The sequence below is a fragment of the Prinia subflava genome, chromosome 7, assembly GCF_021018805.1.
Source record: "Prinia subflava isolate CZ2003 ecotype Zambia chromosome 7, Cam_Psub_1.2, whole genome shotgun sequence".
Taxonomy (NCBI): domain Eukaryota; kingdom Metazoa; phylum Chordata; class Aves; order Passeriformes; family Cisticolidae; genus Prinia; species Prinia subflava.
Genome location: NC_086253.1, coordinates 31966498 through 31992561, shown reverse-complemented (window position 1 = coordinate 31992561; position 26064 = coordinate 31966498). Strand labels below are relative to the sequence as shown.

The following is a 26064-nucleotide window of genomic DNA, read 5'->3' as shown; positions in this document are numbered from 1 at the left end:
TAAAATGCACTGTGTTATAACTAGAAAAATAACTAGTGTCTTTTAAAGTGTTTTTTCAACTCCTTAACACGTCAATTCTATTGAAAACACTTTCACACCAAATAAGAGCTATTCAGATTAAATATATTCAATATCTGATAGACAGAAGAGAGTCTTGAGAACTTACAAACCTGATAACCTCAGTCAAAACTTGACCACTATGTTAGTGCCACGGCAGAGCAACAGTTTCCAACTGGCCATGTACAGGACAGGCAGTATGGCCCTTTAGGGCACATGAAATTCAGGGTCCTATTTAATGGGAAGACAATCTATATGAGCTAGCTTTTTAATATCCATCTGAGCACACTCTAGGAACAAGTTTCCCTTCTCTGCCCACCTTTTCCCTTTCACTGTGTTTCAGATGTCTGTCTAGAAGCATGTCTATCTAGCATTACAATTTTAACAGTAATAGACACCAGTGAAATGTGGTATGAATCGCACTAACCCTGGGCCTTTAACTATATTGAGGGGAAAAAAAAATTTCCTTCTGCTGCATGTAAATCAGAGGGAGATTCTTTTATTCCCAGTGCTTGTTCTGAAGTATAATGATTTAATTATTTCCAGCTGCCCTTCTACCTTTTTTTCTTTAACGCCAAGCTGAGAAGGACTGTGGCTTGCACTACGTGCCTCTACTGTATGTATGCTACAACAAAGGCAGGTAAGAAACTCTCTTGACAGAAAATCTTTATGCCTTTTCTATTAAGTGTTCCTTATCACTTCACCATCTAGTGTGTTGAGCTCTCTCTCTCAAGGTCCCTTTCTAACATAAATGTGATCACAGTAAGCAACTGACATGGAAAACTGCAAACTCTGGCCAAAGACAAGTCACAATCTCCCAGTGCCCTAATTCTTTCACCCGTTAAATAGGAATAAAGATATTTCTTTATGTCAAAACTTCGACAAGGGAGGTACTGAAGTGTCTTTTTTCAAAACATGGTTTGGAAAATGCCATCTGATGATACAGGGGGCAGAAGGGGGAGGAAAAGAAGATAAGAAAAAGGAAGACAAAATAACCTGCAGGAATATTTAAGGAAAGAATAACGAAACATAACTGGCCAGTTATACAGTAATGATGAAATGAATGAAGATAGAATTTATGTTCCTTTGAAGTTTGAATACTGCAGTCACTCACTTTTTTCCACCCAACTCGCAGTCAATTTTACTCCCATTTTATCAGTATTATATTGAGACAACAAAAAATACCAAAGTGGCAGGCAAAAGTACTTTTCAAAATCAGAAAGGACAAGGAAGTAGATAAAAAAGCAGGCTTTTTTTCCTTTTACATCATGTACAATAAGAGAAAACAGAGACACAGAGCAAACTAAATAGAAATAACGCATACAAACACTTTCTGCATTCACTTTAGAAGAATGTGGTTGAATTTTTCTTGTTTTACTTGTCAGCTCCCTTTTCTCCAAAACCAGCATTTTGTAAACATGGTGTTTAGATGAAAGCTTTAACTATACTAAATATCTTGTGTTGCTATAGCTGTTTCATATGTCCCTCTTGGCAGTGCTTTCACAGACGTAGCACATGCTGACAAAGGAATTATTGGCAGAAATAACCCAAATAACTTACCTGTGTTTGCACTCAACAGCTTTACTGATGCAGCAGTTACAATTGATAAAGCACACAAGTCTTTCATACCCTGAGCTGAAATAACTACAAACCAAAATGAAGGCCATATCCTTCAAAACATATTTTCTTCCCTCCATTTTTGCTTTAAGTCCCTTGAAATTGCTTCCATGAATGGGCAAGAGCTAAATTAATAAAGCTTCTATGACTCCCTTGTACTTACTGGGTTTGTAACAGATTAAAGTTGTTCACTACACCTCTGCAGGACCTCTAATCTAAACTCTCTGAATTGTGAGAGAAAAAAAATCTTGATGAATGAATTAGAAGCATCTCTCAATTTTTACTGTGAAATCATACCTAAACGTAACATATAAAAAGCTAAGCTGGGCACAACCGGGCAAAAAACCCAAGCTCTTCTCTAGGCATAAATTGTGGGAAAAACATTCAGTATTATATGCATTATTTTCTCCACATTCAAGTGGAAGGGATGGTAGGCAACCCTTAAAATATCTTCAAAATTACTGTGTAGCTTCAGTTAAGACTGATTATTTTGCCTCCCATCTGTCTGTCCTACATACCTTTCATTATCTGCATATCACTTACTAAAAGGTTACCTGGTTCTTGTGTTTGGACTCCTCTGTTAAAACCTTAATGTTTTTTTCTTAAGCTTTCCAAATAACCAGTGAACTCAGACTCTTTCTTTTCATTGCATAAAAACCATACCGGAAAATAATCCTCCAAATTATGTATTTCTATCAGCAGCAATATTTAATTACAAAGAAAGTACCTTCTGACTGTAGGACAAGTGAGTCTGCAGGTAATAAAAGGCTTATTTTGCTTAGACTAACACAACGCGTCCCCCCCCCCCCCCCCCCCAAAAAAAAAAAAGTTTGACAAAAAAACTATACATGAAACGTTGAAGACAACTAAACACAACTTGGATGAAACTAAACTAAAATATGGGGTTTTACTGTATACTTACTGCAGTATAAAAATGCATGGACATTGACCATTCTAGAGGGGAGCTACCCAGAAGTAAGCCTTCACAAAACATGCTTGATGTGGATGTCAAGTACTTTGAACTAAGTGCTTCATTCTTATATCCTTTTCTACATATTTGTATAACTTACTAATATTGACACAGCCCAAGCCACCAGCTTAATTCCAGGTATTGTGAAAGCATGTTTTTAATGTTAAACCAAGGATTTTGATTTCACCTGATTTATGCATTTATGCAAATACATTAGTTTATTAATACATAAAATAAAACACTGTGTTGTACTTACCAGTTTTGGGGTTTATTGAGAAGAATCCCTGTGGATTTCCACTTGTAATCTTGTAGGTTAACTTCTCACTTGAGCTCGAGTCTGGATCAAATGCCTCAATCTGAATGACAGATACATCTTTAGGCGAGTTTTCCATGATCTCTGGGTAATAAACTGGTTCTGTGGTCTGAGGAGCATTATCATTAACATCCCCAACTTCTATGTAGATTTCAATGAAAGATGATAAAGGCACAACGCCTTGGTCTGTTGCATAAACAGTGAGCCAGTAATGCGAAGTAGTCTCACGATCCAGGAGATCTGCAGTCTCAATAATACCTGTTAAATGGGAAGAAAGTTAAATAGAAAATGCTCAATAAGTATGCAGAAATGTGTAAAAATACAGTAAGCAACAAGTTCAAATAAATTAATAAATCAAAATGAATACAAGTTCCAAATAACCAAACTCCGATTCCACAATGTGTGCTAACATACATACACAAACATATTAAGGCTAATCTGAAGCCACAAAAAATAAAATTACTATCTAACAGCTTTCACTAATTATGCATCACATATTTAAAAATATATTACTTGATCTCCTTTCCAATATCTTTTGGAATACATCAGACCAGTCAGCACTATTCATAAAATCAGTTTTGCCTAAAAGATTAAATCAAATATGTAATTCAATCTCTTAGAACTTGAATGACCCTCTTTACTCATTACAGTAAATTTTATACCATATTAAACATTTAGATGCCAAACTCTTGAGGTCTTTACTATTATTCATATTAATGAGCAACTACTAAAATGTGAAACATTTTTATCTCTGTGACGAAATTATTTATTTGACTAAACTTCCTTAACATGCTGATTTATGTTTGCATAAGACATGGCACCGAAAAGAAAACAAGTTATACCAAAGCTAACCTTTGCCACGTTAGGACTAACCAATGGTTGCCATTACTCTAGAAATGGAAGGCAGCAAAAATAGGGGCAAAAATCTGCTCAATCTTACAAACATAAAATGAATTACCAAATAAGGAACTACTATACAATTCACAAACTTAATGAAAAGCACTCTGCTGAGCCTATAGGAGATTGTCTAAGCCAGAACTGACTAAAGAATTTACGCAGCATGAAGAAATACAACTTCATTTTCATAAGTAGCTTACTCTGCAGGTACAGCCATATTATGCATGTGTCAAAAGGGTATGTGATATGGTGTAACCCATAAGATGGGGGATGAATATTAAATACAGTCATGGAGCCATGGCACAATAAAACTTCACACTTTCCTCCTCCTGATCCAGTCACTCCTACAGGGTGTCTGATTTGAGACATTTTCTAAATGGAACTTAAGATCAACCTGATGCATGTCAGGATGAGGAAGAGAGTAAGCCCTTGCAACCATTTCAGTGGAAATTTTGAAGGGCTTTGTCATGGCTCTTACTATTTGTTATACACTCACACACCAGGACTAATCGGGACTGGAGCCAAGATGAGTCAAACTATCACCATGACAGCCAGTTTTGGACTCTGGATAAAGCCCCACAATGTGAGTATGCATGATGTGGCACTTCTACTGAGCTCATTTACTTCACACAGATACATGTATGTGTATACACTTACATATACACACCACCAGTAAAACAGGACCTCAATAAAACTATGTCACTGTTTTCACAGTTCTTTGGGGAAGGAATTAACTCCATGAATTCTGTCCTTCACACACTACACTTTTTAAAATACTTATACTGACTGAGCAAAATACTAAGGAATGACTTATTTATTCATTATTTTCTTTGCCTTGTGAGAAGCTGCATAAAGGTCTGATCATGGCAGTGTGAAATTTTAGGATATCAATAAGATCACTTCAGAAGGGCTGGAGGGGATTGAAACTAATGCTTAGACCTGCAAACTCCCATATATAGTAACATAGCATTTCAGAACTACCACCAGATGTCAGTGTGGAAACTGCTTTCATATGGTGTCAAAGGCTATAGAACTGGGATAAAAAGGAGAGCACTGCAATTTCAAAATATACATGCATTATATCCAGTCTATAAAAAGTTTTCCTGAAAGTAAACTACTGGCATTATAATTTCCCTTTTTTTTTTGAACATCATCATCAACAACTAAGTTCCAGTGTTAATACTGATATTTTGCATTTCCGGTCTCTCTGCCCCAGTATTTACATTTTGTTTGAGGATGGTTTTACTATTAAAACAAAAAGGTAATACTATCCAGTAGTCACTGGATTTGTGCATGGATTACCTGAATCGTTTCTGCATAAATTTGCTCTTAAAAATGGACACAGCCTTGAGCACTCAGTTACCCAGATTTTACTTTGTAGCTCATGGCACACTTTTTGCATGACTCTACCTCAGCCAGGGGAATTGCTTGAGAGTAAACAAATTTGTTACTCACTGCAGCCTCGCTTCTCAATCTAAATGCTGGATGTAGCTTACAAGCACTTAAATCTGGGTAGACTCTATGTATGCCTTGAAAAGTTCTGCAAACCCTTCATATCCTACCAAAGAGAAGACTGGATTGCATTAATTTCCTTCCAGCAAGGGTTTCAGCAAAGCTGCTTTATTGCTTGTGATTCATGCCGAAAAGAGCAACTGTTTTTGTGAAAAAGGCATATTGTGTGTGTGGCTCTACGCAGATATTTACTATATGTAATATGCTAGGTAGAAAAGTTATGCAATATTAACATTTTAAATAATATAGTAAATGTAGTTTTTAACATTGAATCTAAGTAAGAATTGTGTGTAAGGTATTGTCCTTAGCTCAAGAGTGAAGAGAAGATAACCCGGAGGTTTCTACACAGAGAGAACAATTACAACAAGCCAGACTAAAACCCCTCTTGGATGTTTCAGAGGGAAAGATGCATATCTCCTCGAATCCACAGAAACCACCCTGGTCAAGCCAGACCATGCATATCTCCTCGAAACCACCCTGGTCAAGCCAGACCATGCATATCTCCTTGAATCCACAAAGCTACCTGGTTAAGCCAGACTCCAGGACGCCAGGGGTTTTGCAAAAGGCTCTTGGCAAACGGGCTTTTCTTAGATAAAGTATGCATAATCATTAAAGTTTGTCCTCAAAAATAGAGATGCTTCTCTCTAACGGGGCCCTTCTCTTTCGCAGCTTTTGTCTGAGAGGAGAGGGGACGGTAGACCTGGGCTACCTTTCTTTGCTCTTATTGTCTCATTATTTGTCCTGTCTCTGAAAACTTTTAAAACTTTTATTATTGTATTAATTTTTTTGTAACCAATTTTTTATTCTTTATTAAATTTTCATAAATTTCAAAAAGCGAGTGATTGGCGTTTATCACAGTTTTCATTTTACACATACCACTTTCTAAACAGTAGCTGCATCAGAAGTGGCAGATTAATTTTAACATAGCCACGACTGATTCTAAAGAAAGATAAAAAGAGATTCTTGTAGAAATGAAGCTCACTTCCTGCAATCTGCTCACCTAGAATCTACAAATTCTACCTCCCTAGCTATCAAAGCCCTCCTCAAGTAAAAGGATGACTGAATTTTTTGTACTTGCTTTTGTAGTGTATCAGTTCTCAAATGTCCATTCCCCTAAGTCACATCCATCACAAGGGATGAAGAGGAAAAAAACACCATACCCAAAAAATAGTATCTCAAAAAGAAATATGTGGAAAAACTTGTAGTATCATACAGTGCATATGGGCAACTTTCTCCTTTGTTCAATTTTTATTTTCAAATTAGATATGCATATATGATGTTACTTCTGTATATTTTACATGGACTTTGCTGAGTGTTCAACAAAAGGTTTAGAATCTGTCTGATGATCTGACCACTGTATGCATCATGTAACACAGATTCCCCAATAGGATTGCTCTGGCTTTTGGAATGTCCCGATTTCCTACAGGGGCACTCACACTCCAAGCATGCATCAGTCAAAGTAACAGAGAATTTCTTTGGTTTTCCATTTTTCTATGTTTCTCACTCAACTGATCCTGAATTTCAGGGTGAACATTTTTTCTTTATGTGGCCTTTACATTTGCAATCTGAAATAGAAACCATCCAGGAAAACAATTTTATGATCAGTCAGCTATGCAAAACTGTCTACCTAACTGTTTAATGCTAATCAACAGGTTAATTCTGAATTATTTTTTTTAATAGCACAAAGGACACAGTTTAAAACAGGGGAAGTAGACAGGTATGAGTATGCAAGTTGAGAAACTTGTATTTGTGGATGTCCTATCCCTGGAAATGTTCAAGGCCAGCTTGGATAGGTCTTTAAACAACCTGGTCTCTGCCAGGTTCTCCCATGGGCGGAGAACTAGATGAACTTTAAGGTTCTTTCCAACCTAAACTAGTCTACAATTCCATGATTACTAGAGACAGGCATTGTAGGTAAGTGGATTATTTTGACAATATAAAAAATGAAGACTCACAATAACATTCCTCCATCGTACAAGCTATGCAAAGGGAACAGGAAGATAGAGAACAAAAATTTCCCTTCAGCCTTCACATATTAAGGGCTATGGAGGGAAGTCACCTCACCTAGCTCTCCTCATCACTCAAAGCTGCAGGCAATAGCAGGGGAAGGCATGGCTGGCCTATTAAAATGATTCAGTTTTCTTCCTGGTATTTGAACCCAGCAATAAAATGGAAAAGCATACATTAGGGGTGGGGGCAGGCTCAGACAAACAAAACTTGCATTTCTTCTGGTTCTACATCAGCTTTCATGTCACAAAATACAATCAAAACTAAACACACAACTATGTGAAGTACTACAGTTTTTTCTCTGCCCCCTCAACAATCTGATATTACATCAGTAATTACAAAATACCATCCTATTGTCATTACTCTAGTTGAACTTGCTTCTGCAAGTTAAACACTAAATCTTTCCTGATTTTGCCTACGAGGACACTAATAGCTTCATTTTTAATTTCTATGCAACAATAACGAATAAAATTGCATGAAAACTTCAGTAGCCTACTAAACCTTCTAAGGAATACAAACTCAAAAAATTTGACTGACTACTTTTTTTAACAATGATAACAATCATTCACCTACCCAATCACGGTCTAGAACCAGTCTTTTTAAGTACCATTGGTCCTTGTCTCAATTTTCTGCTTTTGCAAATGCTGACTACAGTAGCCTATTTTACATATCAGGGCAGCATAAGACTGTATGCTGCCTGAAAGCCAGCACTCAGCACCTGTGGAGTTTATAAATTCACTGGTTTCCAGTTCCAGTGGTTCTCAAGGTAACAGAGAAAAAAATTGATCGGAACTCCTGTATCAAACAGAAATAATAAAACAATGTAATAAGAGCTAATTTGTTTTAATCTTGCAAACACCTAGATCCATTAAGCATCACAAAGATGTTGATCATATCATCAGTTTCAACAGCATGTTATCGCTCCTGGAAAGACTTTTTCCTTTTTTCTTCAAGTAGTGCAGGCACATTTAAGGAATGCACCTTAAGTGCCTCTATTTTATCTTCAATGCTGTAAAAGCTCCATCTCTGCTCTCACTCTTTTCCCATTCACAGAATAACTTTAATCAGCAGATTTCCCATCCATCCTCTATGCTAAGGCAGTTGGCTAATTTTGACTTTTACAAACCATTTGCTTTTTATGTAGCAGGACAAATTGAGAAATCTACTAATGAATCATTCCCATGTATGGTAATCCCAAAGACTTGCAAACATTGTTATTCAAAACACAAGGTAAAGTGAGGATTTAGAAAGCATTTTTCACTTGACTGGTTGTGCAATCTTGAAGGCTTTCAGGTGGTCAGGATAAAAAGAAATTTAAATTCAGTCACTAACCACCAGAGAGGAGCACAAAAGAGCTCTGATGAAATGTTTCTCGGTTGTCTGCAAGAGGACATCGGAACTGATTTTACAATATTCATATGTCTGAAATTTTAGACTAGATACTGTTCCCACTCAATGCAATAGGACTTTTCTATCGATTTCATTAAAAGAAGGCAAAAGTCCTAAGTGACTACTGTAGAACATAATTTGGACAGAATTTAATGTGGAGGAACAGGATGGTTTATGAATATGAATTGAGAAAAAAGTCGAAACAGTAACCCCACTCTCACCAGGAACCAACACTTCCTTCAGTTTATATCCCACAACACAAATCACTCCAACCAAAGCTACTCTTAAAAACAAGCATGAAATACACCTCAAATCTGACACTCTTACATATGCCAATTTTATCTAATTAACAAATGCTCAAACTATAATACTCCCAATTCCCAGGGATGATCCTCCTTAAGTGTGCTTATCCATAAGAACTCTAATTAACAATATTAATGATTCCATAATGGAAATCAAAACCTGCAATCATTTCTCAGCAAAGCATGAAAATGCAGTTTAGTAGAATTTGCCCCGGGAATGACATTTGAAACAAACTAAGAAATCCCTGGCCTGGAACATGATGCTTGAAATCTGATTACAAACTCAATTAATCTAATGTCTAATAAGTTGGGTAAATCAAAAAGCTTCTTCAGCTGCTTTAAAAGCCATTGGGGGGGGGGGCGGGGAAGCAATATTTCATGAATTGCACGAACAAAAGTTTTGATCAAAAATGACCTTCAACAAACAACCAATTCAAATCAAAGTTCTAAAAGCCAGTGGATTAAGCCTGTTATAAACACGGAGACATGCTGTCCTTATTGGCACTAGACTGCCAGCACACCAACCCAGACTGCAACTGTCCTGAATTCTAAACAAACAGCAAGTCACCGCAGGGTAAATTATCACTAAGGCCTGCATACTCATTTAAATTAGAGATAAAATTGCTCAACACATACTGCAGTTTACTACATGAATCTCTGCTGCCTCAAGATAGGCAACATGTATATTTTCCTGAACTTACTATGTGAACAAGGGTCCAAAAGATCCTAGCTCCCAGAAATTTACTGGCTAGCTCCTTCTAGGAAAATTTCTGCTTTACATTTTGTGAAACTTTGCTTAAGTTGTTGTTAAAACAAAGAAGAGTCACATCAGCCTCACTTGTTAGTGGTTTGACTACCTTCCTACATAAAGTCTTAATATAATACTATAATACTTTGGTTTCTAATGTTATACAATTCAGAGCAGACAGTTTTCAGGCTGTTACTAAAATCTCCACAACTGCACAGCCAGAATAGGCCAGAAAAACAAAGACATTTCATAAAGCTGATATTTTCAACTTTTGATTTTTTTGAACAGCTCATTTTATTTAAAGTAGCAACTATTCTAACCAATACTTTGTTAATGACAGTGCGGGTCTTTAAACACATCCAGATCAAACACAGATGAACACAAATTACTTCCTATTCATCTCTTCTTATATGGTCTACTTTTCCTAGATTATTTTCTTACATTATTACCTACCATGACGTGATTAGCACTTTCCTGAGCCGTATAAATACAGAGGCTATAGCAGAGAAGACAGAATTAAAACAACAAAAAACAAACAGTCCCCCACCCCTCAAAAATCTGCACCCACAAGAAACCAGGAAAGAGCATCTGGCACAGAAAAAGATGCAGTGCTTGTCTGCCTCTCAGCAGATTCCAGAAGCCTTAAAGAGGAACACATCCCCACTCTTTTACCCTCCTTTTCCCCTTGAGTAACTTCCAGAGGCACAGTCAAATCAGGACAGTTGGCAAGTGCAACCCTGTGTGCTTCTGTGTGTTACACGTAGGGGTTTTTTACTTGTTTTCCTTCCACTTTATGATCCCATCACAAATGCTAAGAAGAAGGAAGGTGACTTGGGGAAAAAAGTGCATTTAATAACAGTTATGGTATCTATTCACACAAGATAAAATAGACTACAGCAGACTAGAGTGGATTATTTACCAGTACTATACCCATCAGTAACACTAATTGTGGCCAGTGTCATAGCTCAGAATCTTTCCACTTTTACAGCAATTAAAAAACCTCCTCTATCTGTGTTTCTGTTAACTTCTCAACTTCCTTCTGATAACTTCTGAAACTTCTGGTCACGACCATAATCTGACATTGGGAAATACCTCGAAGCAACAGTCACAACCCTACATACCATAAAGTGTTTTTTAATTTGAAGTTTTTTAAACATGTAACCTATTGAACCCCGAAGAAAAAAATTATTCTTTCCCTGAGGCCACTGTGCTACTGTAACTCAGGCCTCTACCAAGGACCAGTGTGTAAGAGACAACTAAACTTAAGCTTACTATGCTTCTAAAAAAGCATCCAGTGCTAATGTCAACAAAATTTAATACTATTTGATCACTCAAGTGTAATAAACAACCACTTAGTAAAACCAAAACAAAGACAGCACAATATCACATCAGCCCTAATTTTGCACAAACTAAGTATTCTTAAGCACGAAAAATTTTATGTATGTCCTGCCACAGAGACAACAAACTATTCAGTACATAAAATATCAGCTGAAAAGATCAAAATCTCCATCCTGGTAACTGTGTGAAACAATGGAGTTACCTTTAATTCCTTCTAAAGAAGGAATGGAATGAGTTTCCTCTTGCAAAAGTGAAATGTTAGCTCATCCACTCCATAAACACAGCAGAATGCCAAGAGAGGCACTGCACTCTAATTCTTGAAATATTAAAACCCTGTGGCAGGCAGTGTGAACTTTTTAAAAGTACATACAATCTCTTCTTTGAAGAAAAGTATTACTTTTGACAAATAAGCTGAGTTAGGAAAACTCCTTACTTTTATTGTGTATGCACTTTGAACAGGAAGCATTACGTGATTACACCTCTATATGGAACAAAGTGCAAAAGCCACCCAGAGAAATACGATTTGCTCTTCAGCTCCATAGCAATTGAAAGCTTATCACTGACAATGCAAGCTACTCACATCAGACTTTTTGCATGCAAAGATTTACACAGACTAAACTGTACTATTTCAAAATATAAATAATCCTTGCTTGCAGCCCTGAAAGAGAGCAAAAACTTTTAGCAACTATTGCTTGCCTTTGAATCACACATGAACAAGAGATGCTCACTGATTTCACTCACCTCTTCCCCACAAGCATTAATTAGGCAAAGACAGAAAGGTTTGTAACCGAGCAACAAACCATCAACATTGTGTTTTCCACACCTCAAAGTGAGGTGACTTGTCTGCAAACACATCTGAAGAGTATCAGTGTGCAAAACTAATGATTTAGTCTAGTTTGAAATAGTTTCTTTTTCCCTTTTCAACCATTCAGAAATTCTTCTGTTTTGCCTAAACTGAAATGCAAATCAACACATTCTGGCTTATTTTTCAAATAATTTGGTTCTTTACCTTTTACATGCATCCTGGTTAACTGCATTTTAATGTCAGGGGGAAAAAAACAACCAACCAAAGATTTTCTTGTGTACCCCAAGATAATATTTTCAAACATACAATATAAACAATATAATCATTTGTTTGAAGTTAACGTTTGTCATATATTTTACAGATTTTACACATTTATTCATTTTAATATTCAGTAAGTTACTATACAGTGGTTTTAATTCACTTTTATATGATATAACATTTCTTCTTTATCATAAATTTCTTCTTCATAAGAAAGGCAAGGAAAAAACCTAAACTTTACAATTTCAGCTTCAGAGATTGCACAGAAAAATTTATCTCAGGAAAAGCTATAAAATTTACTTAAAATAAGCTGAAAGTATCATATTGGAACTACAAGTCTTTTGTCAGCATGTATCAGGGCAGATTCTGGAAAATGTAATTAAATTTTGTTTATAGCTCTCAGACATAGAAAATTATACACATTTCAGGTTGTGCCTTGTGTATTACCAGCTGAGATATCATGCTTAGCTAGAACAGTTAAACAGAAAGCAACTCCTGTTGCTATTTCAAGGACAAATTGCTCATTCTCTAACAAATCAAGGCCTAGAAAGTTTCAAATAAAATCAGTATCAGTAAGATGATGGAATTGCAGGAGTGGCAAGACCTTAAACATGTAGAGTCCACCACTGCTCTCTTTCTTTCCAGGGACCAGTTATTGCAAGTTCTGGGAGATGGAAGGGGAAGACTATCACTGCAACGTACATAGAACCTACCCTTAAACAGAGTAGAGGAACCATCACCAGCAGAGCAGGTTTAAAATTTTAACAAAAAAACTCCCAAATGAGACAAAAAAACCCCTCAATTGTAATAAAATGTTTTATATCTCAAATTCAACTTCACTGAACTGACTAGATGTAGAGAAATATAGCCAAATTCAGTTTTGTAGCAGTTTCTCAAGTAAATCTAGTATTAGTACAACCCCTCAGGTTTCATTAAAAAAAAAACTACTGTATTTGAAATTAAAGAATTTCTATGACACTAATGGAACAATAGCAAGAGTAGTTAGTGAAACAATCAGACACTATCAGTATCCAGTGAAACCTCTCTCACTTTTCCAAGCTCATAGAAATTATCAAGGCTGCCCTTCTAAAATATTTTTGGGATGAAAACTTGGCATCCAAAGAGCCTCGGCATGTGGTCAAACCCAAACCTTGACATAAAACTTAAAACACAGAACAGTTTATGCATCACTTCTGTGCTATGCACAGACAGCAGTAACTTGAACTGTGTTCAAGTGGAGGAAGGGTCACTACTGTCCTCTGCTATGTACACCTTATATACCAGGTAGGTAGACAGATTTAAAGAAATGCAGAATGTTCAACTTTTAAGAGCAGCTATCCCTTAAATAAGAATCTAGAGATAGTGCAAAGACCCAGCAGATGTGCATAGTTTAAGCTCTATGCTAAAAATAGACTATATTTTAAAATATTGAAAAAACATATTTATCACATAGTAGTTAAATGGGTAAAGTAGAATAAAAAATGGGGCAAAAAGAGAATTGTAAGTAATTAGATGCAGTAACATTTTAACTTCTAGTTCCTGCCACTTTCTGGACATTTGTACAAAAAACAAGTTAAATGAACGGAAAACACAGTCTTCAGACCATTTAAAAAAGAAAAACATTTTTTACGAATCTTCCTAAAACTGTCTACATAAAATACTGTGCCCAGAAATTATGATTTGGTACTAGGTAGTCTGGGCTACAATCAGTAAAACTCCTAAGGTCCACAAAGATTGTGAACTTCCTTTCAGGAAGCTGGGGGGTTGGGCGAGGGGGAATTTTTGCAATTAGAAGATCTGTGATGGCGCTGCCTTAGAACTCAACTGATTACTTCCAGTTCAAAAAATCTTTTGGGACAATGGCAGACAGCTCCCATTGTCAGCCTCATTTATGGTTATTTTAATAGTTCCAGCTTATTTCTGTCAGCTAGGCAGCTTGCATGTCAAGCTTTCGGACAGGCAATATAATTGCTATACAGAGGAACAGTGCAATGTTGCTAAATCTCGATATGGAGAGACATAAAAACCCCCTGATGAGCCCACATTAGGGAAATGTAATGTTAACTCCTATGTCAATAGCAAAAATTATTATAATACAACCACACAGGATGTACGTTTCCTTGAAGAGAGAGCAAGTAAAGCAAGCTTTGCTGTTAACATCAGCCGTCATTCATGATTTGACAGAAACCTTGCTGAAAAAAACATGACTGCACTACACAGCAGTCAACATCATTGTAACATCAACATTACAGCAGGTTTATAAAATACTAGAGAAAGCAGAACAAACTGCCAGCAAGTTCTGGGCCAAGCATGTGGGATTTTGGTACCCAGCTTCACTTACAGTGTTACACGAGCAAGGTTTGTAGGATCTGAGGCACGTCATTGCTCTGGCCACTCATCCCTTATTCAGGACAGTGTTTTGTCTTCAGATAAAGACACAACCAGTTTCTATATCCCAAGAAAATCAGTTACATAGTATTATAAATTTGGAATAAGAAACTACATTTAAGCAAAACTCTCTGGGATAATATTGTCGAGCTATTTTAAGCTACGTTACCTTCATGACCAAGAAAATTTCTACTGAAATGTAGGTGATTCACAAACAAGCAAAGGTTTTTACAGGTCCACTGTTTGTTTACTTATGAACATCAAGGACAAAGAAGGAAATTATTTAATCAAATTTTTATAAAGAATGTGTACTTGCCTCTGCATGAGAAATGCAAACAATGAATTTCTATATTCTTTGTTAAAGTTTATAGGAATTTCTTACAGAAACAAACAAATACATGCTCTTTAGAACTCTGGCTTCACCAGCAACTTCAAAATCTCTCTTAACTTCTCCACCAGTCTTCTTACTACTAAGGAATTGCTAACAATGAGTGTGGTAAGTCTAATAATTTATCTGGGAAATAGGGAGCCTCTGAAGGGGAAATTCCTCTGCAAACGGCCCCAGGAATTTCAAAACTAACTGGAGTTGACAGATGAACCTAGGTCCCCCTTAGGCAGAAGAAGAGTCTACAAGGAAAATAATGAGACGCATGGGAAGCCAATTATGCACAAGAGCAACACATTTAATTGTTCAGAAACTGGTTTGTTGATCCAGAAGGATCTAGCTGTTTAGACCTCTGCAAACTATACAACTGGACAGTTCTGCAACAAGCATACTCTGAAACTGTTGAACTTTACAGGTTTTGTCTGTAAATATCAGGGTTTAATGACCATCTTAAATAAGGAAAATTGTTCCATATATCCCAAGAATACTTTTTCTGCACACACTGCCTCTCTCTCAGATTCCCTTTTTGGTAGCAATTTGAAACTGCAGCTTACCTCATTAGTTCTGCAAAACACTGAAGGCCCAGGAGATCCAACAGAGCAGTCCTATCCTTCAGTAAGAAGCTGTTACAGCTGTGTTCCACAGCAACTCTGGCTCATGACTAACCCGCTACAAAAAACTGTTTTTCAGCACATGTGTGTGTTATTTATGCATGGCTGTGGTTTGGACAGCTGCAATTTTGCTTCAAGCTTTCAGTCTCTGAAATATTTTCAGTTGCAGAAACTGCTGGTTAGCAGTGACTGTTTCCAGACCAGCTCTGAGCAAGAAAAGATACTCATATCTATCAAAAGGCAGGTAGCATGTTGAGGAATACTGGAAATCAGGCTATTACTGCTGTTCATGTTACTGCACCAGGTAGCTATATACACAATAGCACTTAATTACTGCCAACAGAAATGCTGCTCCCAAGCTGATTTCTGTGTACAAAGAAGATCTGATACACCTTCTGGGCATGCTAATGCTAGGAGAACAAAGCAAATTGACGAAGTCATGAAATTAAAGGATCTGGGATCCAGGGACATCAAAAGACATTTTCATCCTTGTTCTGACAAAGTTAGATTTATTAACTTACAAAGTATCCATTTACTTATTTAGACAGTTTCTGCTCGTGTTTCCAGAGGGGATTATACATCGATCAGTAGCTGTTAAACTACTTTTTTTATTAGCCTTATTTGCCTCCACATGTGAACCAAATTAAACACATGGCCATACAGAGAAACATTTCTGAACATGTCTGGTTTTGAGTAAAAATTTAAAGCTAGGGGAACCATGAAGGCAAAGAGGTTTTGTACCATAAAATTATGTTTATTCTCTTTGGTTATGATTACTGTATCAAGCAAATGAGAAATCCTTCATCTGTAGGCAAATTCTTAGAGCACACTGAAGAATCAATACCTATCACCTAAGAAGAAGAATAAAAAATTACTAACTGGAGTAGAAATGAATGCAATTTACAGTCAAAAAAGTATAAAAATCTATAAATTTAATTCACTTTATTGCTTACTAGCTGAACCTGCAAGCATTTGGATGAACAGAGACCACAGTCTCGCTCTGACAGAATTTCCACTGAAAAAGCTCTTAATTATTCTCCACAGACACATTTTTTTGCTGAAGACAACTGCACCCTTTGTAACAATACCAAAGAAAATGAGTGTTATGAATAATGCTTCATAAAACCATAATTTGTCCTAAGGCCATAACAGAAGCAGATCAACTCTGTCAACACTAAAACACTCTGTAAATGAAAGACCGATAGGTAGTAATTGTAGGTAAAGTAGTAGACCATTTCAGCACAAAATGCATTTTGCTCTTAACCACGGAGGATTTTCTTCCTTGTTTAAGAAATTCACAGAATACACAGCAACTAGATGGAGTTGCACCAGGAAACCTTCTGAAATCTCTGTATCTGTGCACAGCTGTTGTCAAAAAGACACTCTCAAATGTTGGCCATTCTTATGTTTGACTAGACTGAATGACTCAGTTTCCAAAGTATTTTTTTATCATCCCTACCCATGCCATAGAATGGCATGTATTTCTTATTCCATTTCCTCCCATCATCACACGCTGGATCAATATTCATCCAAATATTTACTCTTAATCTTGCTCTCACTCTAATCGCCACTCCCTTAATTTCTTATTAAATAATACACATTAAAAGTGATGTGTCATTTGAGTCAATGACAACTTGACAATTTGAACATTCCGAAGCAAGAGAAAAGCTAATTGAAAAGCTCAAGTTCTATGACAGTTTTTGTTTTTATATTTACAAGCACAGTTCCTGATAGGTTTGTTTCTGTACTTAACAGAAAAGGCCCCATTCAGAAATCTGATTAGGACTAGTGTAAAATAGTTTGGACTATGAACTGCTTAGATTTTATCAATTTTTTTTTGAGGCATGTTTTGCTTATATCCATACACAAGTAATCCACTTATTAACAAATTGCCATCTCTTCTTACATATTTTTTACTTTTAAACCACTGTCTGGATAAAAGCAGGCAACCCAAAATATTACTGTATTAAATAACAGGACAGGTAGAAAGCACATAGATATAACCAAACATCAAAGAAAGGCACAGGTCATTTTCCCATTTCTGATTAATCTGCCAAAATTGATCCTGTAATTTTTAAATTACCTTCGAAGTGAACTATCACACTAGACTTCTTATGTGAAGAAATAAACATCTTTCCTTCCCCCCTCCCAAAGTAAGTAACATTCCTTGCACAGGCAGCTGCACATTTGTTAATCATTAACTGGTTTTGAAATAATTATGGAGAGAAACTTAGCTATTTCTCACAATGGTACTCCAACAAAATCTTTAAAACAGAAGATGAAGTGAATACTGTAGAATTATTTACAGTAAGAAAAAGATGCTGTATATCATTCACTATCTTGCTGACAATATTAGTTGTTGTAAGCAAGACTCTTTCTGTGTTCAAACCTAAGTAATTAACACAAATTTCATCAATAAAAAATAGCACTTTCAGCTAAAACAAAGAGATATTTTTTAAGATGAACTATGCTGCTAATAGCTCAAATAATAAAATAATACATATGGCCAGAATTGCAACACCAAATATAATGGAGGCATAACCAATGCACACATTCCAATCTTATCTAGAATCACTTTGATTCATTCTACCTTGCTTTCATTACAGGAAGGGCACAGCAAGGGCATTCCTCTCAGATCAAACAGAAAATTCCACAGACAGAAGTTTCCACATGTCTGATTCGTTGCAGATTAAACCCTTATCATTAGACAGCTATCTCTAATTTTCATAGAGACAGGATATACCCTGTCATGGCAAATCTACAGGCAAAGGGGGGAGGAGGATTAAAAAAAATAAATATAAACCCCCTGTAGAATGGAGATGTGTTCCCCGTGAAAGATCTATACATGCCACTCTCACAGCTTTGGAGAAATGGAGGGGACAACATACCAACATTAAAGATCACATTCGTAATTCCATAATCCATAATTCCATCATAAACTTCTTTGCACTGAAAGTCTTTCAAGCAGAACTACCAAACTCCCTCTCTCTCATAAATACAACCAGGACTACAGGCAACACACACAGGAAGTCTGTATTCATTTTTAGCATATTGTTCATTCACTTTCAACATATTATGTTACCAGTATCTTCTTTTTTTAACTCACATGACAGGATCAATTCTGTAATGTTCAGGTACATTACCAGTAACACTAAAATCAGAAGGCTATTCCAAAATTATCCTTCTTGCATTTTGAAATTTACAGTATCTGTAGTAAGCTTTTCATCCTTGAATCCCACACAAAACAGGAACAAGCACTCTGTGATCAGCAGCTTCAAAACCAAAACTCACTAATTTTCACTTTTTGGTGTATAGAGGTGGTATTAGGCTTTTTGCATCAGCAAAATAAAAGACTGTCTTTTATATAAATACCACAAATTATTGATTTTAGATATATGCAGACTTTGGAAATGACTCATGTCAGAGAGGATTATTCTAGGTATAAGATTAGTCAACAAAACAATGCAATTACTGTATTTTCTATGTGTAACTTTCCCAACATACAGGCAGATACTGAGTTCTGTTATCAGCAATACCACATTGACAAGTCTGCAAAGACACAAAACTCTGAGCCAAATGAACTATTAATGACCACCACTACTAGTAGGTCAAGTCAATTTATATCCACTAACTCAGCAATTTGCCCTTTAGCCCTAATGCCAATCCAAACTATGCAACTACTTACAAGAACCATAAACATATTGATTATCCTTGTTCACAAATAATTTTAAATTAAAAAGAAGCAGCTATTAGAATCATGGGTAGAACAGAAGGAGCTTGGGGAAACCTCATTTCTGAACAGAGACATGATTTGTTGCATTCCTGTTTCTAGATTCTTTGGACATTTCTGTTTTTTTCCAAAAATCCCTCTCTGATGGCACTGGAATGCTAGAGATTTTCTTTTGAGCCACATGGAGAGTGATGAATTGAAAACTCATTTTTGGTCACATTCAGATATCCAGTGTAATAAAGTCACAGATGCAGTTAGAATGATGTACAGATTAAAAAATGGACCTGCAAAACACAGTTTCAGCAAAGCCCAAAATAATTTTAAATCGAAGTTCTAAATCTGCAACTAATGCATGTAATAAGTTCTGGAAATTTGCCAAATGCTCATGTAGGTTTGTCCTTTGTTAAATATGTCCAAATGCTGTATGATTAAAGTCTAAAATCTTCAAAGTAAAGAATAAACATTATGCAATCATTTCAAGCTCCCCTCCTTTGACCTTAATATGTACTTCAAAAGCTCAGCAGATGCTTAGTAGGAAATAAATCCCCAATTCAACAGATGTCCCAACAGTGATATAGCAAGATGGACCTTCCATAGCTTTTGGTAACCCTTCCCTTTTGTTATTCCTCTACTCAAAAGTACTTTTCAAGTCAAAGAGAGACCCAATCAAGTTAGTAGGCCTTTAATATCTATTCTGCTGCCTGAACTGATTGCTGTTTATAAGGTAATCTTTGGGACCACATGTGGCTCAGCCCCAGTTCATCTCCCACAGAGACACAGCCCCCAGGCAGCTCTGTTTTCATCAAACCAAGCTGTAACCCAAACAACACCTTTCACAAGGGAACAAGCCCTTACTTTCAGTATGCCTGCAGTACAGGAGGGGAGCCTCAGCTTTTGTATGGGATCCCTATTTGGCAGCTAAGGTGATGTTTTACTCAGTAGGATACCTAAGAAAATGCAAACTACTTTGGAGGATGCCCCTGCCAACAGAAAACATAAGATGAATATGTTTGTCTAAAACTAATTCAGCTTTTCCCAAAGACAAATTCTAAAAGCTGCATTAACAACCTAATAGCACTTTGGGAGTTGCCACCATCACAAATGCAAATTACATGGTTTTCTTCAAGCCTAAGAAGAAAAGTAATTCCCTAGCTCCAGGCTGCTCAGGACCTTGGTCCAAACCCAGGCCCTCCTTAACCTCTGCCAAACTGAAGCTCAACCTTAGTTCCAAATGCCAGGCCTAGTTTGATGCACCTAAAAAGAAACACAAATGCAACAGCATCATATCACAGTTTAATCCAGTGGCACCATTAGTTCTAGACCTTAGAATGAACATAATCACACCCTCAGTAAAGTAGCACAAGGCTGCAAACTCCAGTCAAAAGCAGATGGTCCCAGACAGGTTAACCAGGTAACCTCTTCTGAGGTACTGGAGTACTCACATACACTTAACTAACTTTTGGGTGTGAGATGCTTATCATGATTGCTGGTACCATAGCTGCCTGACACCTGAATTTAGTCATCTCCTAGTAAAATACTTTCTGTATTGCTTTCTATGGACAGCAGCAAATTCAGGCCTTGTCCTTAGTCTAAGATCCCTGGATTTTTTATTTCTTTAATCAGACACAAATTGTATTAAATTTGGTCTATACTCTTAGAAGAAAAGTTTTTAGATTTATCCTAATACCGGAGGAGATCTAGAAGCACAAAAAGCATTCATAGTGAGCTGGTGTTACAACTATTTGTACTGTCTCATAAAAGAGAATCTATGTGCCAAATGCCTCATTTTTAAAACCAAAACTAATTGGTGGAAAATATATTTAAGTTGCATGAAATTTTAAGCAAATGTTTTTTAAACTCAAAATACTACTCAATTTAGGCACAGTTACTTTTTTTTTTAACATAACTAGTATTTTCTTGCACAATGGCACAAGTTTGCCTTAATGCCACAGAAGAAAAATCCATAAAACCAAAATGAAACCATACAGATCATCTTCTGCGTCAGCTTTGCTCACTTTTCAACATCATACTAAACACATGCAGACCCACTGGGTTATCCTTAATTAGAAAGCAGAAAATAATACCCCGTGTTAGAAATAGTCTATCCAAGTTTTTTAGTATCTGTAATTAAGAACCACAAGTATGCCCCCTCAATTTAAATGTCCCACACAGATATGATTGTCTCTCCCATCTTGCAGACTAAGCTAGAATTTCAGCTCTGCTCCATATATAGCATGCTTGACTACCACTGAAAATTATGGTAGGAAACAGAGGTCATGAAAACATGGAATAAATGCTTTAAAATACAGGTCATAGTGTTTGGATGGGCATAGTACCATAAGTGGCTTTATTATTCATAGTCAAAACAAAACCTTTTTTTCTGGTGATTCTGGAGAAGCTTGATAAGGACTCTCCTGCAAAGGATGCACAAGAGCGTCAGCAGGAGAGCAGAAATGTGCAGACCTGATCTAGAGTAAGTGAAGTTGTTTTCATGCTGCTCATCTTTCTCAGTTCAACACCAAAGGGAGAGAATAGCCAAAACCCGAAATATACCACTAGAAAAAATCCTTGACATGTATCAGCATTAAAATATCTTTCCACAGCAATTAACTACCAAAGTAATCCTTACTTGCCCTGCTCCCTTTTTTTAAGTAGTGTTATTTTTACAAAACTATCCTCACAGAGAAAGCTAAAGACTATTTCTGCATCTCTGAGCTAACCTACTTCATGCTTCCAGAACAGCTGGTTTTTATCATTTAGTACTGATAAACTAAAACTTCTTGAACAGATACATTCCCAAAATTTCTCAAAACACAAAAACACCCCAACCCAACATACACTTATAGAGAGATATGCGCAAAAGTACATCTCTCAGACTCAGAAAGTGTTACTTTTGTTCTTTCAAGAGCTTTAATTACACAGTAGTCAAACAAATAGATCCTTGCCCTTGTACTGTTTTCCAAAGAAATAAGTTTAAGTTTGTATTCAAATTCCAGGTGTTGACATGAAATTCTGTTCCAGATGGCAGTGTGACAACTAACCAGCCAACTCCAGAATCCACAAATAATCTGCATAAGCCCTTTGATTAAGAAAAAAACTCCTGTCTGCTGACTGGAATGTCATTCAAATGTCCAGCACACATTAGAATTAGGTTTTCTCTTAATTGCAAACTGAAGTGCTGATGCAACCCCTCATTTAAACTATTAACCTTCCAAATTAACATTTACAAGATGAAGAATTTAACTCTAACCTGGAGTTTACAGAACCTAGTAATCATTCTGGGTTTGGTGGGGGTTTTTTGTGGGGTTTTTTTTTTGGGGGGGTTTTTTTGTTTTGTTTTGTTTTTGTTTGTTTGTTTTGGCTGTTTTGCATGTTGAGGGTTGTTCAGGGTTTTTTTTGTTGTTGTTGTTTTAGTTTTGGGGTTTGGTTTCTTCGGTTTTTTGGGGTTTTTTTTTTTTAGTTTGGTTGGTTTTGTGGGTTTTCTTCAAATTGCATCAGAATAATCTAAATTCTTACTCTAGGACATGTATGCTTCAGCTACTGAAGAAATTTAACTGCTACAGCTACATGGGCAAATCATTAACTTCAGTACAATGCAATGCAGCTGTACAGAATGCAGTGTAGTATGAAAAAAACCTGCCCTAAAACCTAATTAAATACCTGGGAGATTAGTCTGTGCTCTGAGCTTCACTCATGACTGTACCTGAGCTAGCTAGGGTAAAACCTTATTGTGCAAAAAGCTGCAGCCACTTAGTATTTTGCAGAAATAGTGAACCTCTTAATCCTTCTCGTGAAACGTAGTGGGAAGAACTACTGTGCTCTGCAGGAATAAAATGCCATCAGAAGACCCCATTCTGTGAGGGCCCTCTCCCTAGTTCCTTCTCACTTATGACTGGTCAAAATACTCACATAAGGAATTTTAACTGCAAAACCTATGTGTGCCAATGAGACTGCACCCGGGGACAGAAGCCAAGCAGAAAATGCCACTGTCACAATGTTTGTAAACGAACAGTCTATGACGTGAAGATACTCTAATAATTAGTCAATCATATTTAACCCACCTAGAACATTCTTTCCCTAGTATCAGCATCACCTTATAAATTACAAATTTTAATGTAATGTTTCGTAGCTTTCTTACAATAAGATTTGCTCAACAGATTTTTCTGTTCATAGTTTTCAGTGACTACAATCTGACAGATCTTCAAAGACTCAGAACAAACACTAAGCCAACATATAACATGGAATTTGTATAGTAGAAGAACGGAAATTATGAGTAATTTCTTGGTGTCTTTTTTTCTTTTTTTTTTTTTAATTTAATTTAAAATTAAGTTTTTGTATATCCTGATGTTTATATCCATGACTTATACAATGAGGGTAACAAAGTAGACGGAAGGAGTAACTTCAAAGATCAAACATTCAATGAAAGAGTGTGAAGAAAGTAGTAAGGCTGCTTAACCACAGTTAACTTCAAGCCATACTAGTCTCAGTTTTGATTAAAAATGCCTCCCCTATCTCCAAGTATTTTATGACTGTATCTTTACAACAAACAAACAGAAAACATTCCCAAGCATTTGAACTTGTGTACTCTTAAACTGCGTTTGGTTTGTGCCAACTAGCATTTTTCAAAGATCAAGGGGCAGTTAGGAGTGAACTGCAGGATTAGGATTCCCAGGAGATGGTCTGGGTACAGTCACCTTTCCTAAACCTACAAGAGCTGTTGGTATAGATGCAGGCCAGTTGGTTTCTGTTCCAGAAAATGGTGCTGGTTTAACAGCTGTTCAGTGGGTGCTCATGTGTTCTGCTCCACTGATGATCACAGCATTTAAACTTTGCTAATGCCAGTCTTCCAAAAGCTCAAAAGCCAAAGACCACTGAAGGGATGCAACCTGAAGCTATCCCTTATGTACAAATGTTAATTTGTACATAAATTATATCCTGTATTTAAATTAATCCATCAGTATTTAATCCATATTAATGGAATTATATGAATACTACAAAGCAATGTTAACATACTTATTATGTTAGCTATGCTCTGTTCCTTTTGTGAGTATAATTCAGTACTTTGCTTTACACAGCTAAAATCCTGCTCATTCTCCTTAATAAATGTCTTCCCAGATGGAAATAGTTCTGGGAATATTAAAAATAGCATCCTATAGCCATTGAGCTTTATTGACACTTTTATGCATACAGAGATAGTGCAATAAAATTAATTTTCTTCCCCATGTCCCGGCTAATTTTTTTTTACTTGCTCCTTTAATATTCTTTACCAAAACAATTAATTTTTCCTTATCACAGTAGCAAGGTTACATATGAAAGTTACATGGTTCCAAGGGAAGACTACACAAGAAATATAAGCACATGAATGTTACAAACCATGTGACTTGAAAACTCCCCAAATACAAAATAACCAGAGACTGGGAAAGTATTAGAATAAAGTATCAGCTCTGTGCCCTGCCTATGCTACTGGAGACAGCATCTGAGGCTGGACAGATCTTTGTTTTAATAAACCAGTCATGCCTCCTTTTAAGTCAGCAAATTCGTTTAATCACCTTAAACTTTGTCTGTATCATTAAAGCAGAATTACTGTTCTTCTATAACAGTTATGACCTAATAACTCAAGTTCAGGTTAATGAAAGAGCAGTAAAATTCCTGGTAACAAATAACTACACACTGTAAACACAAGTAATAAGGTTATCATGTATGAGGTTCAGACTGTCACATCATCCTTTACACCATTCTGGAACTAGGTTACATACTGCGAAATATCCTCAATTGCAGAAGGAAAACACCTGCTGGTCACCTTGCAAGTTGAACTAGTTGCTAAGTTTCTGACAATCAGTTTATAAAATTCACTGTGACTTGAAATCTTACTGAGCAGGGCCTACATGTAACACCCACCATTGGCATGTATAAGGATGCAAATGCAAGCACTCAGCTGGTTAGTTTTAACAGACACCATGGAATTCATTACTTAAACACTCCTTCACTTCTGAACATCAGTTTCCAGCATGGGCTCCCACCTTCCCTAAACATTCCAATGAGACCTTTCTTAGGCTAAATGACCCATGGCATCTACACATCCAGAGCCTGCTGGCTCCCTTAGTTATCTAAATTCTGAGCACTAGCAAGAAAAGCAAAAGCGTAACAAAACAACCTTGAAACAAGATTAGAACAGCTCTCAATAATAAGCTAGAAGTTCGATATCTCAAGGAAAAGAGCAACCTGCTTGGCAAAAATTCTTTGGAGAAGGCCAGAAAACTGCTACAAGTTTTTCTCAGGCTCATTTTTACAGCCGAAAATCATTGTGGATCCTTGCTCACCACATGCTGGTGCTCCCATGATAGTGTCCCACCCAGCTCAATGGGTGACACTGTTCACCTGCCTATACAACTGGAAGAAATACTGCGAGCTCTTCCCAACACCCTTTTTGTGAACTAGAGCTTCCATCTTTCAATTAACCTTCAAGGAGTGCAAATACTCGAAGGAAATGCTCCATCCTTGTATCTGAAAACCAAAATGTAAACAGGACGACATTCTTCTTTTGTCCTCCTTGCCCACTGGAATAAAAACTGGGACAAGGAAGTTTCAGTATTGCCTTGGTCCCATAGAGCTTCTGCTTTAGGTTCTGCTCCAGCAATTGCTTCTGTAATTCTTTAGAGATTTTCTCAGTTGAAGCAACAACAGCATGGTATTGACATGATTTATCTCACTTTTACTGTTCTTTGCTAACAGGATTT

The 26064-nt window shown here is 36.6% G+C and overlaps 1 protein-coding gene across 6 annotated transcripts in view; it reads right to left on the bottom strand.

Annotated features, from left to right (window-relative positions):
- Window positions 1-26064, bottom strand: part of FAT1 (FAT atypical cadherin 1) — a 105499-nt gene that overhangs the window by 63502 nt on the left and 15933 nt on the right. For all 6 annotated transcript variants that reach the window (XM_063402075.1, XM_063402076.1, XM_063402070.1 and 3 more), the window contains exon 3: window positions 2901-3215. In XM_063402075.1, the coding sequence (XP_063258145.1) occupies window positions 2901-3215 (315 nt within the window). The remainder of the gene's footprint in view (window positions 1-2900; window positions 3216-26064) is intronic.